The sequence below is a fragment of the Diplotaxodon limnothrissa genome, linkage group LG15 (assembly GCF_057381915.1).
Source record: "Diplotaxodon limnothrissa isolate DT_005_m linkage group LG15, D_limnothrissa_male_GT1.1, whole genome shotgun sequence".
Classification (NCBI taxonomy): Eukaryota; Metazoa; Chordata; class Actinopteri; order Cichliformes; family Cichlidae; genus Diplotaxodon; species Diplotaxodon limnothrissa.
In genome coordinates, this window is record NC_140610.1 from 6308308 (window position 1) to 6334592 (window position 26285).

The following is a 26285-nucleotide window of genomic DNA, read 5'->3' on the forward strand; positions in this document are numbered from 1 at the left end:
TGTGTTAATGCACATCCTCCTCATGCCAGCTCGACTCAAAGCGCCATAGCTTTCTGCAGGCATGTAAAAATAAATGTATTTCACAATAAGCTCCTCAGTCTTACGAGTGCACGGAGTCATACACATTCAACAGTTTTGACAATATTCATTTAACTGCAGCCAATTAAAACTCAGGTAACAAAATGAATGGCTCTCTGGCCCTCACTCTAAAGACATTTTTAACTATTTCTCATGAATAACTGACAAATTCAGTTATTCAGCGGGGACATAATTTTATTCTCTCTGCTGAGGTTTCTTTATTGAAAGAGATAAGTGAAAGCAAATATACCCACAAAGAATATCCAGTCTAAATATATTGGCAGGAAAAGGAAAGATAGATAAAGCTCAGTTCAGTTTGAAAATGCAAATACTACTGTGGGTTTTTTGAGGGTGTGTGTGGGTGATGTGATGTAAACTGTATCCTTGGGGTCTGCTCTGGAAATAAAGCTGAAGTAGCCCCCAGCTTGACTAATACTGTCATCTGAGATGGGAACATTTAGAAAACATAACATCTGTGAGGCGTTTTTGTTTTTTTCTTAAACTGTTTTGGAGATCTCAGTAGAAAGAAAGGCAGCACACACTCCTCTAAGCTCTTTCCCCTGAATAATCTAGCATTACAAATTCACAAGGTATGCTCAAAACCAGCACCTGCTCTTCGTGCTATTTTTATAGACAGCGCCTGAGTCACATAAGCTAAATGAGCCTCTTTTTAGAGTTTGCAGTCTGTCCAAAGCCCTCCTTAATACCCCAAGCAATTTCATTAGAATCCAAAATTAGCATGTTGTTATTGTTTTTAAAACGAGACAACACAATAACAATCCAGCCCAAATCAATTATGTTAAACGTACTTCTTATTTTACAGCTGTAGGGAAATATCATATAGTGTGACCTAAGTGGGAGGAGACGAGGGGGTGCTTGCTCTTCAATTTTCATTTCCATCAGTCTCCTCTACCGATATGGAATTCTCATGGGTGTCTTGGAGCAAGTTATCTCCTCAAAAAGAAAAAGAAAAAGAAAAAGACAATTGTTGATGGGGTGGGGGTGCTGGAAATATCTGGGTTGCGATGCATTACATCCCTAAATCTATGTGCAGAACATTTCTGCAAAAAGTTTATTTTTCCGACCAGCTTCATTTCCATCTTTGTCTCCTTCTGTTGCAGGAAAATGGAAAAAATGAGAAATGGTAACTGCAGTGCACGGCAGCTGAGAAGGAAATCACACTTAAAACCATGAGGGACATGTAGTGTTGACACTGTAATTAATACCCAAATTGTTTCTGTAGTTTGGAAGCTGCTCCACATGTCTTTTTTTTGGCTTAATCCACCGCTAAACATGATTACTGGAACAACTCCACTTGCTCACAGATTTTGTTATGCATAAGGGTTCATAAAGTGGGGTTTCCAAAGAACCGCACCATCCTTGAGTGAAACACAAAAATGCATCTGAGAAATCCACATGTAGACTGCAGTCCAGTGCTGTAGCTTCCAGTCAGAAACATGAGGTGAGCAAATACAGCCAGCCTGTTTCTCTCCTGCAGGAATCTTTGGCATTGCCAAGAAACGCTCATTGAAATGATGAAAAGTGACTCATCCACAGATGAGAGCAACCGAGGAAGTTGCTTTGCTTTTTCTTCTTTGTAAACTCTCAATAATTGACAGTCTGTGAAGATTTTATTAGTGACTTCATAACAACAGGCCCCCTTTCCTGCACCTTCACAAATGATTTTATTTAATTTAAATGTACACAAGAAATCCCTCGTGCACAAATCAGACACAAAATATTTTCCCACTCACTGTCTTGTTTTCTCAGGCAAAAGCACGGAGCATTGGCAAACACAACAGCCTTCTTTTGATCTATACTGCTTATTAATTCAATCTGCTTGTTTGTCTGCCTGTTCAGCATATCCTGGTGGAAAAAAAGTGAAGCAAGCTCTTTGTTTTGTTTTATATGAGCACTTTTCACCCTGGATGACTAGGCAAGCATCTCATCATTGGTTATTGTGCTGCAGCATGTTCACTGACAAAGACATCAGCATGTGACTCACTCCTCACTCTCCTACTGTAATGAGAGCTCTTCCCCAGCTGGTGCTGCAGTCGCTGCTGTTGCATGTATGCTGGCACGGCAGAGCCGCGTTTAACCCTCTCACAGAGGGGATTCGGCTATGCAAATTTAGTTTCTTCATTCTTAAGGAGGAAGGCGTACTTCAGTTTTTGTCAGCATAACTAAAAAAAAAAAGCACATTCATCAACCTGATTCAGCTGCAGCATAGTGACACCAACAATGCTTACAAACTGGAACATGCACAGAACCGGCTGGCTACAAGTAACAAATTAGCAGCTTTAAGAAATAAGTAATTCAAATAGCTGGGTGAAATGTTTGACATTTTAAATAAAACAAGCTGTTGAAGCCAGCTAAAATGATTGTAATTAATGTGCATGTTAGCTAATGTAATAGCTAACATATGGTGTATTGTACGGCTATTAAGGCCCCAGTTTGAATTCACCCCAGGTTTACTGGCTGTCATTCCCCTGCTGTTTCTCAGCTTCCTTATCTTCTGTCTACTGTCCTATTCAATAAAGAAAAAAAAATGAAATGATAGAGATTAAGCTACATACTAACCTTTATTATAGCGGTTAATAGACAACAGAATTAACTGTTAGCTAGTGTAAAAATTGAAAGGCAGTGGCTTGAAACTGTAAATACTAAAGGGGAATTAATCAGTTACTAAGAGTAGGAAAAAGTTGCAGCTGATGGTGACTTTGAAAGAAAATGCAAGTAAAATATCAAAAATGTAATGAATAACTGAAATAGCTGAGCTTAATTCAGGGAATAATCCTTTTACAAAAGTCATGTGATACAGCACAGGAAAAGCCGGCCAAAGATTGAGCTTGAGAATCTTGGTAAATACAGCCAAGCAATGATGCGATGCAGAGTTCTAATATTTTGATTTCACCATTTGCAAACATTTTCAAAACTATGTGTGATAAATGTAGTCTGCGGAGCAGTTTGTGATGCATAAATTGCAGATAATGCAGCACTTCCCAAAATCCTCACCCTGTAAACCTATTGACTATAATAGGAAAACTCATACTTGATGAGGCCACACTCAGCCGAAGGTATGATCTGGCCAGTCAGACTTTCAAATTTTCCTCCCTAGTGATGCTGGTGACCTTTTCTTCTTTGTGACAATACCAAAGAAGAAAAGTGCAGACAATTGCTTTTTGCCTTTTTACTAAATCACCATAAATTAAAGAAGGGACACAGTTTGACAAGTTAAAAGTCATGGAGATAGATTAAAAAAATCTGCTTTTTTAAGCCAGCAGTATTAATATTTTAGGAAACAAACAAGTAAAGTGGTGTTTGCGGGCTGCACCACACCCGTTGTGCTCATCTGATACACTGTGGGGGTATGTACAACAACAACAACAGAAAAAAAAGTTGAGAGCCATTGATAATGTGCACCACAACCAACAATCACAACAGAATATAACATCATTGCTCTTCTTTGTCAAAGTGACTGCCGCAATAATAGGACACCGTGTGGGAAATGTTAGCTTGTTCTGTTGGCATTTTGTTCACTGTGTGAAATTTTGAGCTGGGTAGGCTACAGCTCTGCTGTTCAATAATCATAATGGTTGACAACACAAAGGGAAATGTACTTTCCTGCATGCAGCAAAGAGAATGGTGCAGTTATACAGATTTCAAAGCTGCTCCTCTGTCTCTTTCTGGCAAAACCACCTACACCCCATGACTCAGTCTGTGTTTGCTTTTGCTTTAAGAACAACTCAAGCATCTCAATTACTCAGCCAGTTCCTTCAGATTGTGAAGGGCTTTTCAGATATGAATCCAACTATAGAACTTCACATTACAAAAATCAGAGAAAGAATTTTTGCTTCCAAGAAAGGCCATCCTTCCTGATTTATTTGTCATTACATTTGAACATGTCTTTATTTGCAATATGTACATGTTGCCGTCACACAAGATAGGAAAGAAATCCCAAAGATAATGTAACAACATTGTTTTTCTTTAACGCGGCTTAAAGCACGACACGAAGAGATCACTATCAACCTGGCATTCAGCAAACTTCTTTGTTGCATGGATGTGTAGCTCATCACAATGAGGAAAAAAAAGAATAACAGCATTAAAACTTACGTATTGTTGTAACACTTTGCACAATACCATGTTGCCAAAGAAGCCAGCTAAAAACACATCATTTGAATGACACGCTACAAAACACAAAGTATCTTCATCGCTATCAGCAATAAAACTTTCTCCGTGAGATGAAAACAAACTTTCGCTATAGGTACAGTGATGGTGATGTGTGCATACACTGCAATCAGTAGCTTGTGAGTTAAGTTTGGGACAAGTGGTCAAAAAGGTGTCAAAGGTTATCAGACTAAACATATACAGATACATTATCCTGTCTTCAGAACCCCTTAAGAGTGCACTGTGGTCCATTTCTGACTTATTTTAGTCAGAAGATGATTGTTTACCCATAAAGGCAGTCAAAGACAACATTCAAAAGAAACTTTGGGGTTTTTGAATTAAACTGCAGCTCGGACCCCAAACGTCAAGCTTCCTCTTGTAGAGAATATGTAAAGATATTCACTCGTCATTAGCACATGAGAACAGAGTTACATTTTAGCCTAAAAATTTCACAGAACCAAGGATGTGTGTAAATGGATTGTTTACTTGCCTGGTTTGACAGCAAGCAGTGACATCAAAAGTGGCTTATTAGTGAAATTAATGTGGTTGTGCTATTTTAGGGCTATGCTCCAGAGAATATGCATTCCTTCAGAAAAAGCCATTAATGGGAGCTAATTGTGCACCATAACTGTCAGGTATGACTAATGCAGGACCTGTGCAGGGTAGCAAAGTGTATATCATCCCCTCTTGAGGCTTCACTGCTTGAAATAGTATCTGCCAGACTTGTGTAAAAACACAAGCTAAAATATCAGTAATTAATAAGCCCTTCTTGCAGACAATCTGTGAACTTGTCTGTTGAACGTCTTCACCTTCAAAGTGTGAAGGAACAAAGCGAAATCTCCCCTGTTTTATTAGCTGGAATAAGGGAAAGTGGGAAAAGGCATTGTGCAAAATATGAGCCTTTTGGTTTGTTTTTTAATTTAACTCAGTTGAATTTATGATTAAGGAAAGCTCTAAATCAAATAAATGATCAGAGCTAAAATCAGGACTACCACACTTGGAAAAGTCTACATATATATATATACATATATTAGGAGTGCAACAATACTCGTATCGATATTGAACCGTTCGATACAGTGCTTTCGGTTTGAACAATACCAAATTTTTTATTTATTTTATCAACTTTTCTTCTGACGATGCTGTCTGTGTTAAGAGCTCAGTGGATCTGCGTTCGACTACTCCGCCTAGGCTGCACTGTCGAGTGCAGATCCACTGAGCGCAGCACAAGCTAGCAAGACAGAAGCTAAGCTCGTTGTAACATGGCAACTGCCTCAACGCTACCCGAAATTGAACCTCCCCCACCCTCATTCTCTGTATTGAACTCTCTTTTCCAAAGATGAGTGATTCCTCGATCAGATAGATTTATTTGTTTTATTATTTTGCTTTTGTTGTTTCAGCAACATTAAATTTAAAACTGTACTTTTGAGTTAAAATATATATTCATAATTTTAATAAATGACAAATTAAAAAGGCATGAACATTTTTTTGTATCGAAAAAATATCGACCCGTGACACCAAAGTGTCGAACCGAACCGTGAATTTTGTGTATCGTTGCACCCCTAATATATATATATATATATATATATATATATATATATATATATATATACACAGTTAGAAGTCTGGAATCTATATACGTCACCAAATGTTGCATTTCCTTGCTTCAGATTCACTGCTAGGCCTTTAATGTGGTCACATTTAATTGCTTATTATTGGGTTTGTATTTAACGACATGCTCAGTTCAGACGGATACGCACGAATTACTTCACCATTGAAGGATATGTAACTGTTTTGCCTTGGGTTGCTTTTGCAGTATGCTTTCCATTTCCACTGTGAAGTTCAGTGTGATCAGTTTTACAGCTACAGCTGAATCTGAGCAGAGTGTAGTCGTGTCATTGTCATCAATAAACACCAGTGACTCAGTTCCACTACCAAATGCCACATTTGACCATTTGAATCTACTCCAGATCTTTTATTTGCTTAATTTATAATACAACGGTGCAGAAAACCAGGCCTCACCTGGCTGTGTAACTGCTTGTTAGTCCATTGTCCAATTATAAGTATTTTTTGAGCCTCTTGAAATTAAATACTAATTAAATACTTCTGTTAAACCACTTGAATGAAATCGGAAAGTCTGCACATCTTGATCGTTTGATTTCCAACAAACCAGAATTTACACAATTAAGTCTTTGTCCAAAAACCAAGAACCTAACTGTATGTAAGTCCTGCTTTGAACTGACATTATGTACTTGATGTATATGGCATCCTTAAATGGCTCATGCTTCATTTCATATTTCATGCTGTGTTATCAGATGTATCACTTGTAGAAACACTGGACACCATTTGCCCTGAATATCTGGCCATCTCACATCTGTGCTTTACTTCAAAGGCCATAAATGAAAATTAGTTTAAGCAGTATTAATGAAGACACTTTTTAAACAGTAGAGAACACAAAAGGACAAACATTAAAAAAACAAACAAAATAAAGCAAATTTGTATGTATGTAGGCAAACATATCTGCATGAGCAGATTTTAGGAGTACTAGGGATTTGACAGATGGCTAGCTTTACTGAGGAAAAATGCAGGCCTGTGGCTCCATTGAGATTTTTCTGATTCATGCCAGTGCGTTTGTTTTAATGAGAAGGGAACCGTGTTCCCTATTATAATTATTATTATTTTGATTTTCAAGAGTTTGATCCTTTATTGATGAACGCTCTATATTTTTTTTCTTATGTCCCTCTGGAAATAAGTCCTTTGTCATGGTTTAAGAAAGTGTAAATATTCTCACATCTTCTTTTTTTATTTTATTTAAATCTTGCGGTGTGAGGCAGTCAGCCCAGAGACAAATGCATTTTTGAGCTGATGGGGGCAGATTATAGTATATTAAAGACAATCCTAGGTGGCAAACTGAGATGATACAGGGCAAGACTCCACAGGGCAGCTCCAATTTTAACAGCAGCTCAAACAACAACAGTATAGTATTGGTTTAGGTGAATAAGTTACACTGTGTTGATCTGAACCTTCCTAAACCTCTGCTTGTTAATAATTGGTTAAGTTCAATAGGTTACTGTATGAGCTTCTCTCTTCAAAGTTTCTTTAGGGCTTGTGGAACCTAAAAATCCGTCAGGAGAGGATGAAGCAAACATGGATTTAAGCCATTGCAATGCAAACTGGGCTCCAACATGGAATGCTTCCTTTACTCAAACCCTCTGTCTCAGCAGTCTCTCTCAATCCACAGGCCTCCCTCTTCTTGCCCTCTTGCTTGACCTCTCTCCAGTCACTGTGGCAAATCTTGGCTGACAGAGGGCCTGCAGGGAGAGAAGTTGGAGGAAGGTGGAGGGGGGGAAAAATTGTACATTGTACAAATTGTACATCCTGGAAAAACTTTCCTCAAAGTCTGCAGGCGCAGTGACATTCCCCAGAGGACGGTGTTCTCTTCCTGGGCTCCCTGGAGGTGTTTGGAAAGAAGGTGTGACTGCTATATGTGCCCTGGTTTAGAAAGGTAGGCAATGAGCGCTACCACTACCCCTACATACACACCGGTGCCTATAGTGATGGAGAGGGCAGCTAAGAACAAAGCCCTTCGGGAGGCGATGTTGGCCAGCGGGAAGTCACCTTTGTTCACTGCCTTAGTGGTCTGTAAAAGAGAAAACAAAGAAGAAGAAGAAGAAAGTCAGAGGCTGATATCATTTGCAACGACTTCAAGAGAAATGGTGAGCCACTGAAAAATATGTTGTTTATCGTTTCTATTGCAATGTAAAACCTAAAGTCATGGAAATGGAGAGACCAACTGACTGACCTGTGCAAATAAATACATGAACTGAATAAAAAATGCATTGCAGGACTAAGAAATCGCAATCAGTGTGAAAATGTGAAGGACAGGAGGTTATGGTCACCTCAGCTGCTATCACTGAATGACAAAAATCGTATGGGGGGAAACAAGATAGATAATTTATCATTGAACTAAAAAAATAATAATTATTTTCATATTTATATATCACACAGTTAATCCATGCTTTCAAGTCACAGAGTGTAAAGCTGGTTCTTTGTGTGCCCACACTGCTTTTTTCCCCCTCCAAAGAGTGACTCCCACTGACATGACCCATTTACAACAGGCACATATAGATCCTCTTCACGAGCCCCTGTTAGTGTAGCTAGAAAAAGCAGCCGTTAAACCGCAGTAAATACTAGTTTTTGTTTTCAATCAAATAAGAATCCTAAAATTGGTGTTATATTTTGTCCTCTGACATACATTTATTTTTCAAGCAATCTGCTTTTATAACAAAAACCACTCTGAGAGCACAAACCTCTGCCAAGGCTTCTCGTTGTCTGGGCAGTATTTGGTTTCAAGGAAATGGGAAATGGCATTGAGATCTTTATGCATTCATTTTGCTTTCTTTGTTCTTTTTATTCATTCTTTAAGAAGCGTGTTGTACAATAAAAAGTAATTTCAGGCTTTTCTTTTTTCTCTGTTGAAACCCATTTTAATATACTTGACATGTTTTTCAGTACAATTATGTTTTACTTTACTTACTAAACTTAATTTTAAATGTTTAGTGATAAATGTCAAGCGAAAACGTTTCTATTGATTTTTTGTTTGATAGTTTTGTTTTCCAAGTAAAATCATACTTGTTCATGAGCATGTATTCAAATTGTTATGTATTTAAACACTTAGCCTTTTACTGTAATGTATATAACAACATCAAAATAAAATATTAATAATATTATAATAAATATAATATTTATTCACTGTTTTCCCATACATTGTCAATACAAACAATGGCAGTGATAAACATATTTTTAAATACCTACAGCTTTACTATCACTTTGACTTTCAGATCAACCTATTAACATTAAAGGAAAGGTCAAAGGTCAAATGGGGAATGATATTTTATATCGTTATACTGTACTGTACTTTCAATACTAAGAATCATAGTTTATAGGTGAAGTTATAAGGCTTTTGTCAGTTTTTAAATCCATTAATCATTAAGCTGACCTTTAAGACCTTGTAGGATGAAAGCCAAGTTTTAATGAATTGTTAACATTACCCAACTCTACACACATACAAAGTTTTATCAGAAGTGATTCAAAACTCTTTGAGCTTTTCTGTGTTTACAGACATGAATGATGACACGCATGCAGGTACTGCAGCCTTTTTTTCTAAGTATATATGCCAACTGGAAAACCAATTGACAAAAAGAAAAATATATATATGTATGTATACATTTACAATATAATCACGTATATATGATTTGCCATTTGACTAAATTTGATTTGTATATTTAATCTGTCTGATTTGCGTTTCCAGGAAACTACTGACTTTGTGTTTTACAGTGCAAACACTGAAGCGATTATGTTGCATGATTCAGCGTAATGAATATAAGCTTGAGCATTAATATAGTGTATTTTTAGAAGTGTATTAGAAGAGTCTATGGTAAAAGAAGAAACTAAATGAACACTGTGAGATTAACAATGGGCAGTACTTACATTCTCAGAAATAACAATTATTTGATACGTAATAACTTCAGAAATAAACAGACTGAAACTTGGTTATGTTTTGAAGTGGTCCGTTTCCTGCCTCATTAGTCACTGTAGATGTATATTAAACATGTTGGTTGTATTTAAACACATCTAAATGTAATCATGTAGGCGAAAAATTCATCCTAATTTTGTGGTGATTGTAATGTGAAGTCTGGGCTCCAAAACACTGAGCTGAAAATGATTATAAAGCAGGGAGCTGCAGAGTTGTGCAGTGTTTGGATGTAGTATTTGGAATCTACATCAAAACATACATTTTTTTAGCATTTATCATCACACTATAATTATTGTAATATATGCATGCATGTATGTTTCCTATCTCCCACACATAGGGCGGGGGATTTGCTAGTTAATAATGGTAAATAGAGAATCTCCTCTCTAAAGCAGGAGCAGGTATAAAGACTTGTGGTTGCTGTGCTATGTAACCTTTAGCTATCTTCTTGTTCAAATGGATTTCCTCGCCAGAAGGGAAAGGAAGGGAAAATAGACTATTTTGATTTCTCTTTTTCATTTAGTTCACTGAGTGGAGGTTATCCCTGAAGCAGAAATTACAGAGCATAAACTGTTATATTGGCGTTTTTTGGCCTTTGTATTGGCTTTTTAAGTTTCTTGTTTCATTTTTCTTCCACTAAATTAAAATAAATTCAGTTTTTTTATTACAATGCCTTACTGTATTTACTACTTTTTTTTTCTTCACAGCAGTCAAAGATTCAGCAGTCTCCAGTGTTCAACATGTTTATAAATTACAACCATAATTCAATGTGCCAACAACACAACACAGTCAGATGGGTGTGAACCTGTGCTAACAGAATTTTGAAATGCACTGTGTGGATGCATGAAATGGCCTTCATTATTCTTGTATCCAATTTAATAATGATGTGTGGCATGTGAGTATGATGAAGTTGGCCTTAGGGTCACACTAGCTCACTCTGCCACTTTCATTTTGGAGGTGAGCCACAGCACCAAGTACTCATGAGGTAACATTTCTTACTAAAAATCAAGGTTAACAGGGATTGCACTGCTACTCAGGTGCAGCTCTCTCAGTAGTCAGAGAGTTTGCATCTGGCAGAGGCAGGGAGTGGAACCCTAAACACAAAGTCTCCATTAAAAAAAAAAAGAGCTATACTTGGTTTGACCTTTGACTTTGAAAGTCTTGCATATGAGTTGCTTTTGTAGAATTGCTTTGCTCAACATAAGGGAAAACTGAGAAGAATTCTGAAATCTTCTTCTCATTGAGAAGAGCGAGCTGGTTCAGGTATGTAGTCTAATAGCATCTTTCTTTATTTAAGTGTGGTCTTGTTGGATATCTGAGGGGAGAGAAGAAATACTGACTGGAGTAAGGATTACTTGAAGTTTACTTTTTTAACATAGTATAATCTGAGATAGTTCTCGAGGCTTTCTGAAGGCCTTTCAAAGTTGCTTTTCCTTGAAGATTGGCTGTTTGGTTTTTTCTTGTGCTAGTCATATAAATAGTAAAACAAAATCTGTCTTTGTAACATTAAGCCAGTATAATGTTTAAGTATTGCACTTAAAATTTAATATTTTATACAGTACTGTATAATGCTAATACTGTTTTTAGCCGCCTGTAACAAAAACACATAATTTATTCTAATTTCTTTAGTTGAATCTACAAAAAAAAAAGCCAAAGATGACATAACACAGTATTTTTGTAGCAATAAGGTGATTCCCAAATAGCTGTTAGCTGAAAACGTATCTTGGCATCGAGTGCAACATGTCCTTAAACAAAATGAGGACATTTTCCTTCAGGAAAATGAGGATAGTAGAGAAAATAGAGAGTGGAAGATGCAATAAAAAGTGGCAAGACTATTTCCTAAACTATATTTGAAGGTGATGCTGACATTTTTTACTATTTACAAAGAAGAAAATCCAGCAATGACGTTTGACAGGACCCGAGAGATGCATCTGGCTCTTCAGTTGCGTCATTAGAAATGGTCTTACTGGGAGACCATGTGAAACATACAGTGGAACAGTATCAGCCATAGATTGGCCTCCCCAGAGTTCGGACCGCAACATTTTTGAAGCAGTGTGGGAACATCTTGACAGAACAGAACAAAAGGCAGCACACATCTAAAAAGAGCTTTAAATGTCCTTCAAGAAGCCTGGAGAACTATTCATCAATCAGACTCAGAATACTTTATTAATCCCTAAGAAAATTATTTGGTCACAGTTGCTCCAAGACAATAAGAACAGTAACAGACTGAACTAAATTAAATAATACAATATATTACAAAGTGACAAATTTAAGAAATTGGCTCTAATACATGCAAACAGCTTAGTTCAGTCTTTCTTCAATAATGAAGGTGCTCATACCAATTATTGACATTCAAACTTATTAGAATTGTGCAAACTCTGTGTTTGCCTTAGAAACTGTATTATGTTTGCACGTTTTAATAAATCGCCGCACCTACTTCCTGTTCTACCAGCAAAATATAAGGAAATATCGGAAGGCTCAACTCTTTCGCACATTACAGTACAGTTTACAGAAATACAGTGATAACAAAGAATGAGTGCAGTGTGCGATAAATCTAATGTAAAATATATATTGAAATTTCTATTAGGAAGATTGTCTTGATGCTAGCTCTGTTTAGATTACTGCACATCCCTCTCTCCCGTTTCCCCACTTCAAACTCATCACTTTTTCCTGAGGTCATTTATTCTCTGCCAAACCAATCAGATTGTGCTTTCTCTCCCACTGCCAGGTGTTATTTTAGTGTGGAATTAATGCAATTCTCTTCAACCTTACTGGTGGGTTCTTCACATCCCTCCAGTTCTCATGTCATCACTCCTCGTCCACCACCAGGGTCTAGACTCCATAAAATGACTAACCCGTTAAAATAATGACATCACAATGGGGTCTACTCACAAAAGGCTAATGGCATATTTCTTTTCCCTTTTGTGCATATTAAGTCGAATACATTATTTTAATTACTCTTTAAGTGTCTTGCTTTATCGCTCTCTCCTGACAAAAATATTGTATTATTCATAGTCTCTGCCAATTTGCACTACAGTCGTGCAAACAGCGACAAAGCAGCTGTACCAGAATATGACCTCTAGTTACTCATGCCTTCCTCCATTTAGCTCGAAATTCTGGATCTCATTCTCTGCAGTTTCTCACCAGGGTAAAATAACTCCAGTGAAGCAGATATAAATGAATTTTGCATATTTAGTCTGGCTTTAGCCAATTATATTAGAACAGAACGACAGGCATTGTTTATGTAGTCATTTCAATATATTGTTAAGAACATAAATGCAGACAGGATTAATAATCAGTTGTTTTCTGCTTTTAAGGAAGCATTGTTAATTGCCATGAGCTCAGAGCTCAAGAGGATTTTTTGATGCTTACTGGACGGAAAACTTTGTGTTGGGGTTGTTTTTTAGGGTACGGAGACAATTACGAAGCATTTAAACAAAATCAGATGCCTAAAACTTTCTGTATGTTTCTGCGAGTGCCCACAGCAAGTGAAGAAGATGTTTCACTGCAGATTACTGAAAAACCAATCACTAGTTTGAATTCCTGACTTTTGTGGATGTAGCCCTGGCTCAGACACAACGCATCTGTCAGAACCTTCTGTAGTTTTGCAGAATGCACGCAGAGTGGCCATTAGGAAGGGTCTTGTATCACTTTGATTGTTTGAACTTAATAAAAAAAAACAGCACAAGGTATTGCCACTTTGCTCTGTTTCTCTAAGGCTGAGCAGATTTTTGAAGACAAAGTTAATAGTCCAAGACAAAGACAGCTAGATTAGAGCCAACGAGAGAGGCTCTTTAGACAAATGCCTCGAAAGGTCAGGAAGAAAATCCAGACGAAATATGTGCATTCGAGGCAGCCTTCAGCTTCCACATCAATACAGTAATCACTGGAACAGAAGCTCCATTATGAGGGGTTTATGGGAAATTAGGCTTTAATTTGCTTTCAAAATGACACAAAGCACATTCTCCCTCTGACAATATATTAGCACAACCCCACAGAGGTCTTTGGGGACACTAAAATAGTTCTGACTTGTTTTGAGATTCAGACTGAAGAGGGGTTTTTTTCTACAGAGGCTATTCAAAGGGCACTCACTCGAGGGTCAGTTTCTCTGGTGCATTTGTCAAATATGATACGCAATGTTTGTCAGTTAAAATGAAATCAAGGCATTTTGTGACAAACTGAAATAATGCTGTAATGTGGACTGAGAGTGATGAAAATATCGCAGCTTAACTTTTAACACTGTCAATCATTGTATTTTTCCTTGAATACCCTTGAGAGCAAAATGGTTAGAAGCATTTAAGGCTTTATCTCCACCACCTTGACAAAATGATTGAAATGTGGTGTCATAGAAAAAAGATAACATCTGAGACTCGGCTGCATGGAGACTCGGCACCCTTAACAGGTTTTTCTTCCAAACAAACAACACTCGACGCCCCCTTCTCTGTGTCTGTGTCTCCGCCTCCCTCGCACAGACAGGCACAAATAGAGAAACAGTTTCACTATAACGAGCTCATTCATTTTCATTCTTTATTATGGCTCGTACGCCATACGATAACTTCAGGGGAGTCTTATTTGCAAGATCGTGAAATAGATTGTTGCTGCTCCTCAGCCCTGCACTTTCCAGTGCAGATGTCTCAGAGCTAAGTGACGAATTTATCAGCATCTCCAAAACAAAACACTCACCCAATTAGCGGCAATAATTGAAACTCAATTCCGCTTCCCAATCAAATGCTCAAAGCTAATTTCCCTCAGATATTTATGGTATTCCAGTTATTATCAGCTGATGCGTGCGTTTGTGGGGGGAGGTTAACACTGAATCTCAAAATTGTGCACCACAAGTTACCATAAAGACATTATGCACAATAAAAGCCGTTGTCTTTGGCGAACAGCGTTACAGCAGCATATGAATGCATGTCTGTTTTTGTGTTAAGGTGTTTGCTGACGCCTTCACTCACTCGTCTCCTTGGCAAAGCAGCGGCGCTGTATTTGACTAGGCCTGACCTTCCAGTGGAACAAAAACACTATTGATCTGCCATCCACAGAGTCTATTACAGTCGCTAACGTGTTTGTTTTTAAATGTCCTTAGAGTAAGTGGTGAAGCTGATGTGCTATCATTTCTAAAATATAAATAAATAAATTTCTTTGCCCTTGTCACATCTACAGTGTTCTACAAAGACAGAAAGCTCTGCCAAAGCAATGAAATGAGCAGGGTGTGTATATGTGAAAGGAACCTGCGACAGAGGTAAATCCCTATCTTAGAAAACTGATTTCCATCCCAGTTTGCATGTTAGGTGTGTTTTAACAGTCAGGTACAGGAGTGGATAATTCATTTTCCCAGAGGGCCACATGAGAACCTGGGACTGTTGTGGAAGGTACAGCCTTCTACAACAGTCCCAGTTTCTCAAGCGGCCCCTTGAGACAATTAATTGCCCAGCCTCGGTCAGGTAGCTTGTTGTAGGTAGGCAATATTTATAAGCATGGCTTAGGGTTGCTTAAGCATTCTCTCTCAGTAGATCTATTGAAGCTTTCTGATTGAAGTAAAGGGTAAATCAATATAGTTTTCATATACGGAATTTTCTTGATGCACTGATTGGAAATTTCAAAAACGTAACTGATTTTGCTATGTGGTCCACAGCTCTTCCAAAACAGTGCCCTCAACCCAGCAGCGAGCGAAACGCATGCTTTGTTGTATCTGAAAGCTCCATTTGTCTGATTTTTACCCCCAAACATCATTGTGACAGACAGATTACCTTAGGCAACAATGCAACATCTGTTTATTGTTTTCTCTCATCAGTTCTGGACAGCACATTCTCATCCCAGGGCATCACTTACTGCTGTTCCGGCAAATGACGCAGGCAGAGATGCACACAGGGTGCGTGCCATGGAAATATTAGATTTGGAAAAATAGCTGTCTTATTTTTGAGATCTACAAAGTACTCATTTGGAGTGGCAGTGGAATAATCAGCCAGAAGAACATGGCTTTGAATTTAGGGACTTTGTTTTGCTCTTTGCTTCGCTTGCACCGCTATTTGGTTAGGTTTGGAAATTGAAACAGGGTTCGCTTGAATGCTCGCAGGATTGGGATGTTGGTATCACTAAGGATAGGATTCTAAGATTAACAAAGTCAGAATGATACTATTGATTGTGTGATGATTGCACAGTTTAGGAGGACCAGTTGCTAATCTTGCTATTTGAACCCATGTCTAAAACAAAAACACAGAAAATCAAAATTATCCTTTAATTATAATAATAATAATAATAATAATAATGGATACTTTATTGATCCCCATGGGGAAATTACTTGTTTTTCTCTGCATTTGACCCATTCACTCAGTGAAGCAGTGGGCAGCCCACTAAGCAGGCGCCCGGGGAACAGTGTGTAGGGACGGTACCTTGCTCAGGGGTACCTCAGGGTAGCCGTTAAGTGGATTCGAACCGCCGACCTTCCGATCATGGGGCGACCACTTTACCTACTGAGCTATCCCTGCCTAGATAACATCCAATCCAAAAAGGAAATCTGACTCAGCTACAACTAGTTATGGTTTGTGTTGGCTTCTTTTAATGAGTCATATATTCCTCAGCCATTATATTTTTATGAAGTAAAAGCTGATAAAGATTCTGATTTTACCTACATGTTGAGTTGATATTGCCATTATTGGCCACCAGTGCAGTGCAAATGCACCGGTAAGCATACTCAGACATGTGCTCTGCTAGCTCCTATAGAATCACCACTTTCAGGTTGGTCCTTCTGAATAACGGCATGAAACGAAGACCAGTGAAGTGGGTTATTGAACTATAAAATTAAGCGATCCCAAACTTCCTCCATATCTTTGAAATCCTGACAGCTCTTCAGGAAAGCACCTTCTAAAGGGGGGAGATTGGCAGAAAAATCATCCATCCCTAAACACAGCCATCACTTCCCCATAATTACCCAGGAAGAATCAAATTAGCTCCTGACAAGATAATTCACTGACGGGCTTAGACTACTTGCGCCCAAGATAAGGCAGCTAAATGCTTGAGCTTTTGATAAGAATTTGTGGTCAGACGCAGGGCAATTTAATGAAAAGCTTGTCTGTCTCTAGCACGTTTGTGTGTTTGTATGTGCAGTGCGTGTGTTTACATGCATTTTCGGACATACTGTGTGTTTACGCTTGTGCTGTTAGCCTTTTAATGTGTTGTCTTTATTATGCTGATGATTCACAGGACAGACTTGATTAGCGGCAAGACAAGAGGCACTCCCTGTGCTCTTTGGTTGACATAACATCATCAGAGTCATTTCAAAGAGAACTGAAAAGAGGGAGGAAGTCTGGCTGGAATCTATTAGATACCTATTATGTTGTGATTGCAGACGTTACTGAAAAGAAAATATTGGTAAAGCTTCTCGCTTCAGATTACGTTGTTTAGGGTCATTTTTAGTATTTTTTTATGCTGGACTGCAATAAAACATTCGTTTTTAGTGCATCAGTCAAAAGAATGCCAGTGTGTCTGCAAAATAATTACGGCTCATCTTTCCCAAGGGCTCACCATCTTTAATACATCAGCCCGCCTTTAATTGGGTTCATCTTCAGTCCTCTTGAAAAGTCTACACGTTCAGAGATCCTCTCTCATCTTATTATTTTGAATACAACCTTTCTTGGCATTTACAGATAGAACCTTGAAAGTGATTTATAGACTCTTCCTAAAGGAGGCTCTCAGCCTGTTTACAGAGCATCAAGCAGCCATTACAGATTGGCCTTGAGTTATTGATGCATAGCTCAGTAAAAATTGGCCTTGCAGTAAGCGAGTCAGCTGTCAGTCCTTTTTTAAGAGTGAAGGCTCTTAATCTTTTGGTAATGAGTCATACATAAAGACGGATAGATGTGTGTGTTTACATGTTTGTGTGTTCCCATCTCTACGAATTTATAGAAGCATGTGTATGGGTGATTGGGGGGGAGGGGGTGGGGGCATGCTAGACCTTGACAACCAGATGCTGCATCATTCATGTGTGACAGACCACAACTTTGAAAGGGTATGCATTGCATGCCTGTGTTAATATGTGCATGTGTGGCCTCACCCCTTGTGAGAAGTAAAATGCTGCAATCCCCAAAGGCCAGAAACAGCAGAGCATGGAGAATATGGCCAGGCCGAGATGATCTCGTGGAGGGACAACTATGAAGTTGTCTTCACTCTCGCTGTCGGTAGAACAGTCTGTCTGCACAGAAAACAGCAGTTAATGTTAAAACATATAGCCATTTAAAATTTCATGATGTATATGGGCAGACTGTGTAGTTTCAGTGGCGATGTAGCAGTAAACAGGTGGTTTGAGAAAACACTGGAATTGATTCCTTTTGATTTTTGATGCAGACAGCTGCATCAAAATGCAGACAAAGACTGATGCCACTCTTATGCTTTGCAAAATTTAAGGCTATTGACAACAATCAGTTAGTATACAGCCTGGAGAATTGTAGAGACTAACAGCTAATCTACCCCTGCACAAAAGGCCACAAGCACTTCATTAACTGAAAAGCTATATTTTTGTCACAACTCATAGCCAATGACAAGATGGGTTGTTATGCCAATTGTGACTTTGTTTACAATAGTAAAAACAAAAGTAAAAATAATAAACATGAAGTATGTGGGGTCAGAGGTATCAGTTGTGGCATGGATGATTGAGATAAGCATTTTTCTGTTGTTGAAAGTGGAGTGGATCTTTTTGTTACTTAATTTTCTTAGGTCATTTTTTTCAACCCACAAGACAAAATTTTTTGTTGCTAAAAGTTTTTGCTGCATCTGAAATTTTTGAGTTAAGATCTCAAAATTTTGAAATGCAAAGAAAAAATTTAAAAAGCTAAAAACCACTACAAATGGAGAAAATAACCTGAAATTTCAAGCTACCAAGTTGGAATTTGTGTTGACTTGTGAATGAGAAAAAAATGTTTGTTTGCTTTTTTAGTGCCAGAATAAAGCTTCCATGGTAAGTAGGCAAACTTTGATTCTATTTGACAGAACTCTGTTTTATGTGCTAACCAGTTTTTGGTTGAAGACTAAAGTTAAAACCTGACCAACTTAGGTTAGATATTAGCCATTCGTCTTTTGGTATCGGCATATATAATAGCCCAAAAATGAACATTTAAAAAGATAGCAACCAGCTGATCCAAACCAAAATAAATAACCAAACAAAACAGATATTAGCAATATCTGTTTATATTAGGTTTGTGAGAAAGAAAAAAATAATCAGCCATTATATTGAAATATCTCAGTTTTAGATATTGGTATCACTCTTAAAACAGATTCAATATCCTCTAATCCTCAGTGAAAGCACAAGCATTATTAACCGTTGAACAGTTTCTAACTACTGAGATAGAAATTTCTCATTGCAAACTCATAGCAATACAGGTAATACAAGTAATATCACCAAGACACCTCATCCTGTATATTTTTGGGCGCCTAAGTCCAACCATGTGGAACTTCTGTAAACTTTCTGTCACTGGATGATGAAATTTGCCAACAAACATGCAGATAAAAACAGGATTTACTTTAAAATACATATGAGTAAGACTTCATTTATATGGTACAGCAGTCTTTGTACAGGTAGAGTTGGTTTTCAAGTTGAGTGGGTGGGAAAAGAATCTCCACTTATTGAGAAAGAAAAAGGCATTTGTGTAATGGGAAACAAAACATACCAGCGTATGCAGGATCATTTGCTTCCACATAATGTCACAGCTCACATTTATAGACTTTTGGTGATGGCCCATTAGTTTCTCATTAGTTCTGAGATATGCAGATTCCTACATTTTGGCATGTAAACAACAGATGGCATGAAAAAAATAGCTACGGTTGAAAGTACACCCCATTTCAGATGTGAAATAGTTATGAATCAAACACACCTCCTCCCTAAAGCTTTATGAAACTATTTCACGCTCCATGCAACATTTCTCACAAGAAACTGCAGCAAAAGAGAATAGATGCTCATACATCTGCATACAGTTTAGGATGATGCAAATTCAGAGTCCTGATCCAGAGCTGAAAAGATCAGTATGTGTTACAATTCACAAGTCGGTACAGGACGTTCTGACTACGTCATTCTCTAGCATGCACGTATACAAACACGTTCCTCTTGCGGCTTTGTTGTTGGATTCTTCGACGAAGCCGAGACCAAGTACAGAGATTTATTTTCCAGGGATGAAAAGAAGTCTCAGATTGAGGCCACAGTTTCTATATGAGACATTAAGCTGCATCCTTCCCACATTATCCTGTTTGAAGGATGATCCAGCATGAGGGTGGAACATGGAAAATAAATGAAAAATACAATCAAGGCTAACAAATTGTGGGTGACTATTGTGTCAAATAAATAGACGTCAATTTTGCTCAACATTTCAATAAGAGAGATGATGTCTGCACAGATGTTGGATGTCAGGCAAAAGGTCAGGGAAGGAAGGCAGAGTACGTGAGAATCGTTATGATATATGATCTGACCAGATAATAATAATTATTATTTTTTAAGATAGCTATAGTGACAATTTTATTCTTTTTTATACAAGTTCTGGTTAAGGCAGGGGTGTCAAACTCCAGTCCCGGAGGGCCAGTGTCCTGAAACTTTGCTGCAGCACACCTGAATAAAATTAGTAGGTCATTAAGAAGACTACAGAACTTGACTGTATGCTGAGGTGGCAGTTCAGCCATTTGATTCATGTTACAGAAGCTCATGAGTGAATGAACATGGTGCAATAAAAGTACTTTTAGAAGTTACCACCTTTCCTATCGCTCACACGTTGATTCCAGATATTGTATCAAGAACCAATCCTAGACCATGGCTGGCTTGATAGAAGAGTGTACAGTTTTTACTTAAAAATGCATTTCTGATGTTTATTTTTGTGTTTCATATCGGTGAACAAGAGTGCAGAACAGTGACATTAGCATTATATTGAAAGTTACGCTTCTGTAAACATGTTAGAGTATTGGAAATACATTTGGTTTGAGGGCAAAACAGTTTTTAATTAATTTCAATAACACACCCTCCTTGTAACAATGTTGCCTGATTGATGATGAGGATTAGTGGGTGGGTGGCTGAGATGTATGGGGGCCCTGCCCACCGATGGAGGGGGAAATACTGGTTTAATCGTCTCCAAAAATAGACCCTTTGAATGCAACCGTATTAGAGAAAGTAATTGAGCCGCAGAAGAACATTTCTAATTTCTCTGTGCACTCAGACAATGCCACGCTGTGTGAAAAGCTTTGCCTACAAAGCCGTTAAAAGCTGCAAAAACGGGCCCCTGTCTAGGTGGTCAATATATTTTCATGCTCTTTATAATGACATGTGGACACCAGAAGGTTGCAACACATGAACATAATGCAGCTTAAAGAGTGCATAATGTCAGTCTGCTGTTGTGGCCTTAAGCAAGCACTATGGTGCAATCTCTGCAGAGCCAGCCCTGCTGTGTGCTGTGCCTTAGAGCTCCCTGACAATATCTGCACAGCCTTCTGGCTGTTTGGAGAATCAAAACACACATCATCCAGGGATTCTATTGGCTTAGATTACTGTGGGGAGAAAAGTTCAGGAAGCAGGGGAGGCAGGCAGGTGAAGATTTAGGTTGTCTGAAATCAGTGCAGACCTGCAGATAAGTCTGTGTTTAAGGAAGGAAGGTCATTAATCACAAACCTTCAAAGTAAAACAGGCCACTAACCCGTCTGGAAGACTGTCTCAGTTGTCAGTGAAATTACTTTATCTTTTACAGCATTTTTCTCAAAATTAATGATGGGTATGAAATCAAATCAAGAGCTGAATGACGTTACGGGTCGCAAACTTCTTTACCGGGTTTACAGAAAAACCCATCAACAAAAACTGTTGGATACTGTTTGTGACCACAATATTTAAACTTAGCCCTGCTTCCTGGCCCAACAAAAGCTTATTATTGTTATTAGAATATAATGGTTATTAGAACTGGAAAGTGAATGATGACAAAGGACCGCGTTACCTAGAACAACACAGTGAATCACAGAATAGAATAGCCCTTTATTGTTATTGTACATGTACAATGAAATCATGGTTGATCCACTTCAACTGTGTAGGAATAAAATCTAAATAGCAAGGCAGCAGCAATAAATAAAAAACTGGAGAAATATATAGAAATAGAAACATTTCATTATTTATCATCATTTATTTCACAAAGCTTGAGGGGATAGGTTAATTGGAAAATCCAAATTGCCATTGTGTGAATGGTGTGAATGTGCGAGTGAATGTGAGTGCGAATGGTTGTCTGTCCCTGTGTGTTGGCCCTGCAACAGACTGGCGACCTGTCCAGGGTGTACCCCGCCTCTCGCCCTATGACAGCTGGAATAGGCTCCAGCGCCCCCCGCGACCCTGAAAAGGATAAGCGGAAGCGAATGGATGGATGGATATTTCACAATGATTGCTTCTAAAAACACACCCTGCAAACCGTGCTGCTTTAACCTCTCTGCTCTGTGTCTCTGTTAAGCTCAGCTAAGTTAAATAGACACCCAGACCACAAGAGTTCCAGATAAATACACCACCACACGTTTTTAGTTTGTAATAGGAGATGCTTAAGTAAGAAAACCTTTATATTATTTATTACAGACATATTTATCTGGAAGATGCTGTAGATTATACCTTCAGTTTAAACAGCTTTGTAGTTTTTTGCCAAACTTTAAATGAGCAAATGCGCATGTGGGTTTGTTATGAAATGTTTATCTCTCCAGTAGCAGAAAGGACTAATGACTTGTGTATGCAGATGATGCTATCTGTGCTCAGATATCTCCTACGAGGTGTAAATCCTGTCAACATGCGGTAACTGGCTGACAGTTAATGAACAGCTAACTGATGATTTCACCATTCTGCTGTGACAGCTTAAACAAAAGCTTGTGTAATTTGCACTACAGGAAATGTGCCCCCCAACCTGTAGAATTTAATTAAATGTTTTATTTATTGATTTATTTTCATCAGATCTGATGTCATCTAAATGTCACAATTCCTGATGACAACAGCAAGATCATTTTTAATCTTTGCAAAAATCATAGGGAGGATTTTCACAAATTTGGGTACCGAAGCATTTTATTTTATTACACATTACATGTATTATTTCATAAAATAACCCATTGTGTGTGTGTCTACCCGATAGTTTAGTATGCACTTCTGCCATTATTTTGTGAACAAAATTAAATACATCATTTTCCACTAATATCCAAAACAGTGCAATAAAAGAAAATGAAAGTTATATCTTCAACTACTTTAAAAGCAAAAGCCAGCAGTTTAAATAACAGAAATTAATTGTGTGAGGCTACGCAAAGGTAAAGTACTACAGGATGGTCTCTAGAAAGAAACTACTTAACAGCCACAGGGCACTGAATTATTTACCTGCTTAAAAAAATAGATTACATTCAGAATATTTATATTTCGGGTGGTGAATATGAATTCAGGTGAAATGAAAAGAAATCGTGCAAGAAAACAAAGAACGTTAAAGCAACAAGCAGAAGTCTGTAGCCACTAGCGATTCAGTACTAATCGACACAAAAAAGCACTATTGTATTATATTAACAACCGTAATGACCTTTTTCCATTAGTACCTACTCCGGTCACCTCGGCACAGCTCAAAATGGTTTTTAGGGATTTCCATTAGGTCATAGTACCTGGTACCAGGTTTTTTTTTTTAATACCTACTCGACCGGGGTTTCAAGCTATCTGAGGCGATCCAAAAATGTGACATCAGCAGACTGCATGCCACGGATTGGCTAGTCAGTGGCATCACTCAATGATTTATGAAAGCATCTTCTTCACAGAAATCAAAACAACCATTTATGAAACTATGAGGGGAGTGGCTGCACAGAAACAATACTCTGGTCTTGGAGTTTGACAAAAGAGCCACAGACTGAGTAGCAGGTATCACATAGAAATGATATTATGGGGTATTGCCATAACAACCACATGCACATTTGGTGGTACTCTGTTGTGTCTTCACCTCTAGCTGACACTCAACTTTACAGTCAGGTAGGCACACAGCCCCTCACCTCGCTAGCAGCTGAACACAAACAGCAACAATAGAACAATGAACTTCAAGGTCAGTTAAGCACTCATTTCAGCAGCATTGGCATATTAAATATTTAATGTAACTATTAACCTGGCCAGTGTACCCATTACCATTAACCATTTAACTATCAGAAATTCCCAGATGGATAACAAACCCAGCCTCAGCGCATCATAAGCTAGCATACAGCTAATGCTGGTATCAAGATAAATGCAATGCGTTAGGAAGGGCATCAGACATAAAATCTGTGCCAGTTCAACCATGCAGGTCCATCCACAGAGTTAATTTAACAGGATAACACCAAAAACAGTTATGTTTCTCTTAACGTCCCAGCAACTAGACAGAAAGAATGCTAGCCTACATTACCAACTACTTATCAAATCAAATATCTGGCATACAAACACCATACAGTTTCGCAACTGTATTTTTCTTTATTTTTCACCACATCAGACAACCTAAAAAAATAGTGTTGTCATTGGGGTTATTGTTTGCACTGTTCTAATCACAATCATTTTTTCACTCCTATGCTTCTGAAAATGGCATAAAGTATCAAATTTAATTTAATGTAATGTCTAAATTTGCATTTTCTTCTAACTAACAGAGCAACACTGCTCTGGTTATTTAAAAAAAAAACCTCATCACATTCGATATATGACCTCAGTAAAAATTTTCCTAATAACCATATTTTCTCAGATGTTAGTTTATAGTCTATCAATACAGCACAATGTTTATTCTGTAACTTGTGGTTCCATTTAGAGTGAAAAAAAGTATGATTTAGGGTGCAGATACAATTTGCTACCATGAGTGCTCACCATCCCTTGTTCTCACAGTCAGATCCCCATTTAGCTAGTAAAAAAAGATGCCCTAGATGTGTGGTTTTAGGGGTTTCAGAGGAATAACAGAAGAAACACCAAGTAAAAAATAATATAATCTTTACCATATGATTAGTAAGATTTACACAGTACCTGAGTGCACAAACTCTGGGTCGACGACACTCCTGTATGTGAGAGGCATATTCAGTATTAAGAGCTTTTCATGATGTCGTTCTCCCAAACATGTATTGCAGTTATAAGGGGATGTACTTGCAGTGTTGGATTAATGAACAAAATATTTGTTATTTTTCCTTTTCGTTGCCCCGTTGCTTCTTGTTGACAGGTGTGCAATTTAGGATCGTGTAATGAGGCTGCAAGAGGGAAACACTACACATCATGCTTAGCATTCACATCAGGTTGTGTAAACAGGTTGAAATGCATAAGCAAAACTGTGCTGTTGACCACAGAAATTGGTGATTAAATCTGACAAAAATAACAAATTCTTGTTTTGTGGGACCCCAGTACAAGTTGGATTTTATCTTTTTTGAAACACTTTTTAAAGGTGCAGTTGTAGGGTTTCATGAATCATGAATCTGACTGGTCAATCCAAGGACTTTTGCTGTGTGTTGCTCCCCATATAGTACTACCATTCATTCCCATCACTTCTCCACTATGAAAAAAAAAAAAGGCATACATAACATAAAGAAAAATGAAAAAACTCTATGACAAGGTAAAATGATCAAAATAAAAAACAAACAAATAAAAAAAAACATACAGAATCATGGATCATGAACTTTGTATAAATCATATAAGTTGCAATACTAATGCAACTTATATGGTTTATACAAAGTTGCAACTAATAATATTTCAGCAAACAGGAGCACACTGTGTTCCTTTTTTTTTTTTTTTTTTTTTTTTATTAAATGACATCAGAAACAGCAGTATGCGACATTACGTGATGGCAGAGCTTCAGTTCATCCTTTGTCTTTTTTTTTTTTTTTTTTTTTTTTTTTTTAATAAATAGGACAGGGGGAATGAATGAGAGAAAGAGGGGGAGAGAAAGAAAGAAAACCAAAGGGGAGAAGAGACGGTGAGAAGGGGGGGGAAGAGAGAGAAAAAAAAAAAAAAAGAAAAAAAAAGAACTCCTGGGTCACCTGTATGGAGAAAAAAAAAACAAACAAACAAACAAACAGAGGAGACAGCAAACAACAAAGAGCAACATAATAATAGAGAAAACAAAGCACCATCACAATAAACTAGCTAGCCATAGATATCAATATTTACTAAATAATAAACGATATTGTGCAGCACGCAAGATAGACAGCGCACAGAGCACACTGTGTTCCTACATTATGCAAATGAAAGAAACTCCTGAAAAAACTCAAAGGATAGGGCTGTCTTAACTAATCTAAGTAGCTTCAGAATATAGAACATCCAAAACACATTCCTGCAAGTTGGGATGAGAGCACCGTCACCCCAACTGAGACGGTAGCTGCATTAACAGTAAAAAAGCTTGCATCTATAATTTAGCAGGTAATTGATTCGCTGGTGCCTTTAGCTGTGTAATACGTGATTTGGCATGACTGTATTACATATTCACATCCATTGAAAAGGTGTCAAGTCAGACCTGCCACAGTAATGGAGAGGGACAGATGGGATATAAATCAGAACACCCTCTTG

The 26285-nt window shown here is 37.9% G+C and overlaps 1 protein-coding gene across 3 annotated transcripts in view; it reads right to left on the reverse strand.

The window, feature by feature from the left end:
- Positions 1-7723: 7723 nt before the first annotated feature.
- The window catches only part of syndig1l (synapse differentiation inducing 1-like), a 31144-nt gene continuing 12582 nt past the window's right edge, over positions 7724-26285 (reverse strand). For all 3 annotated transcript variants that reach the window (XM_085373105.1, XM_085373106.1, XM_085373104.1), the window contains 2 exons: positions 17829-17966; positions 7724-7882 (listed from right to left, as the gene is read on the reverse strand). In XM_085373105.1, the coding sequence (XP_085229231.1) occupies positions 7724-7882; positions 17829-17966 (297 nt within the window). The remainder of the gene's footprint in view (positions 7883-17828; positions 17967-26285) is intronic.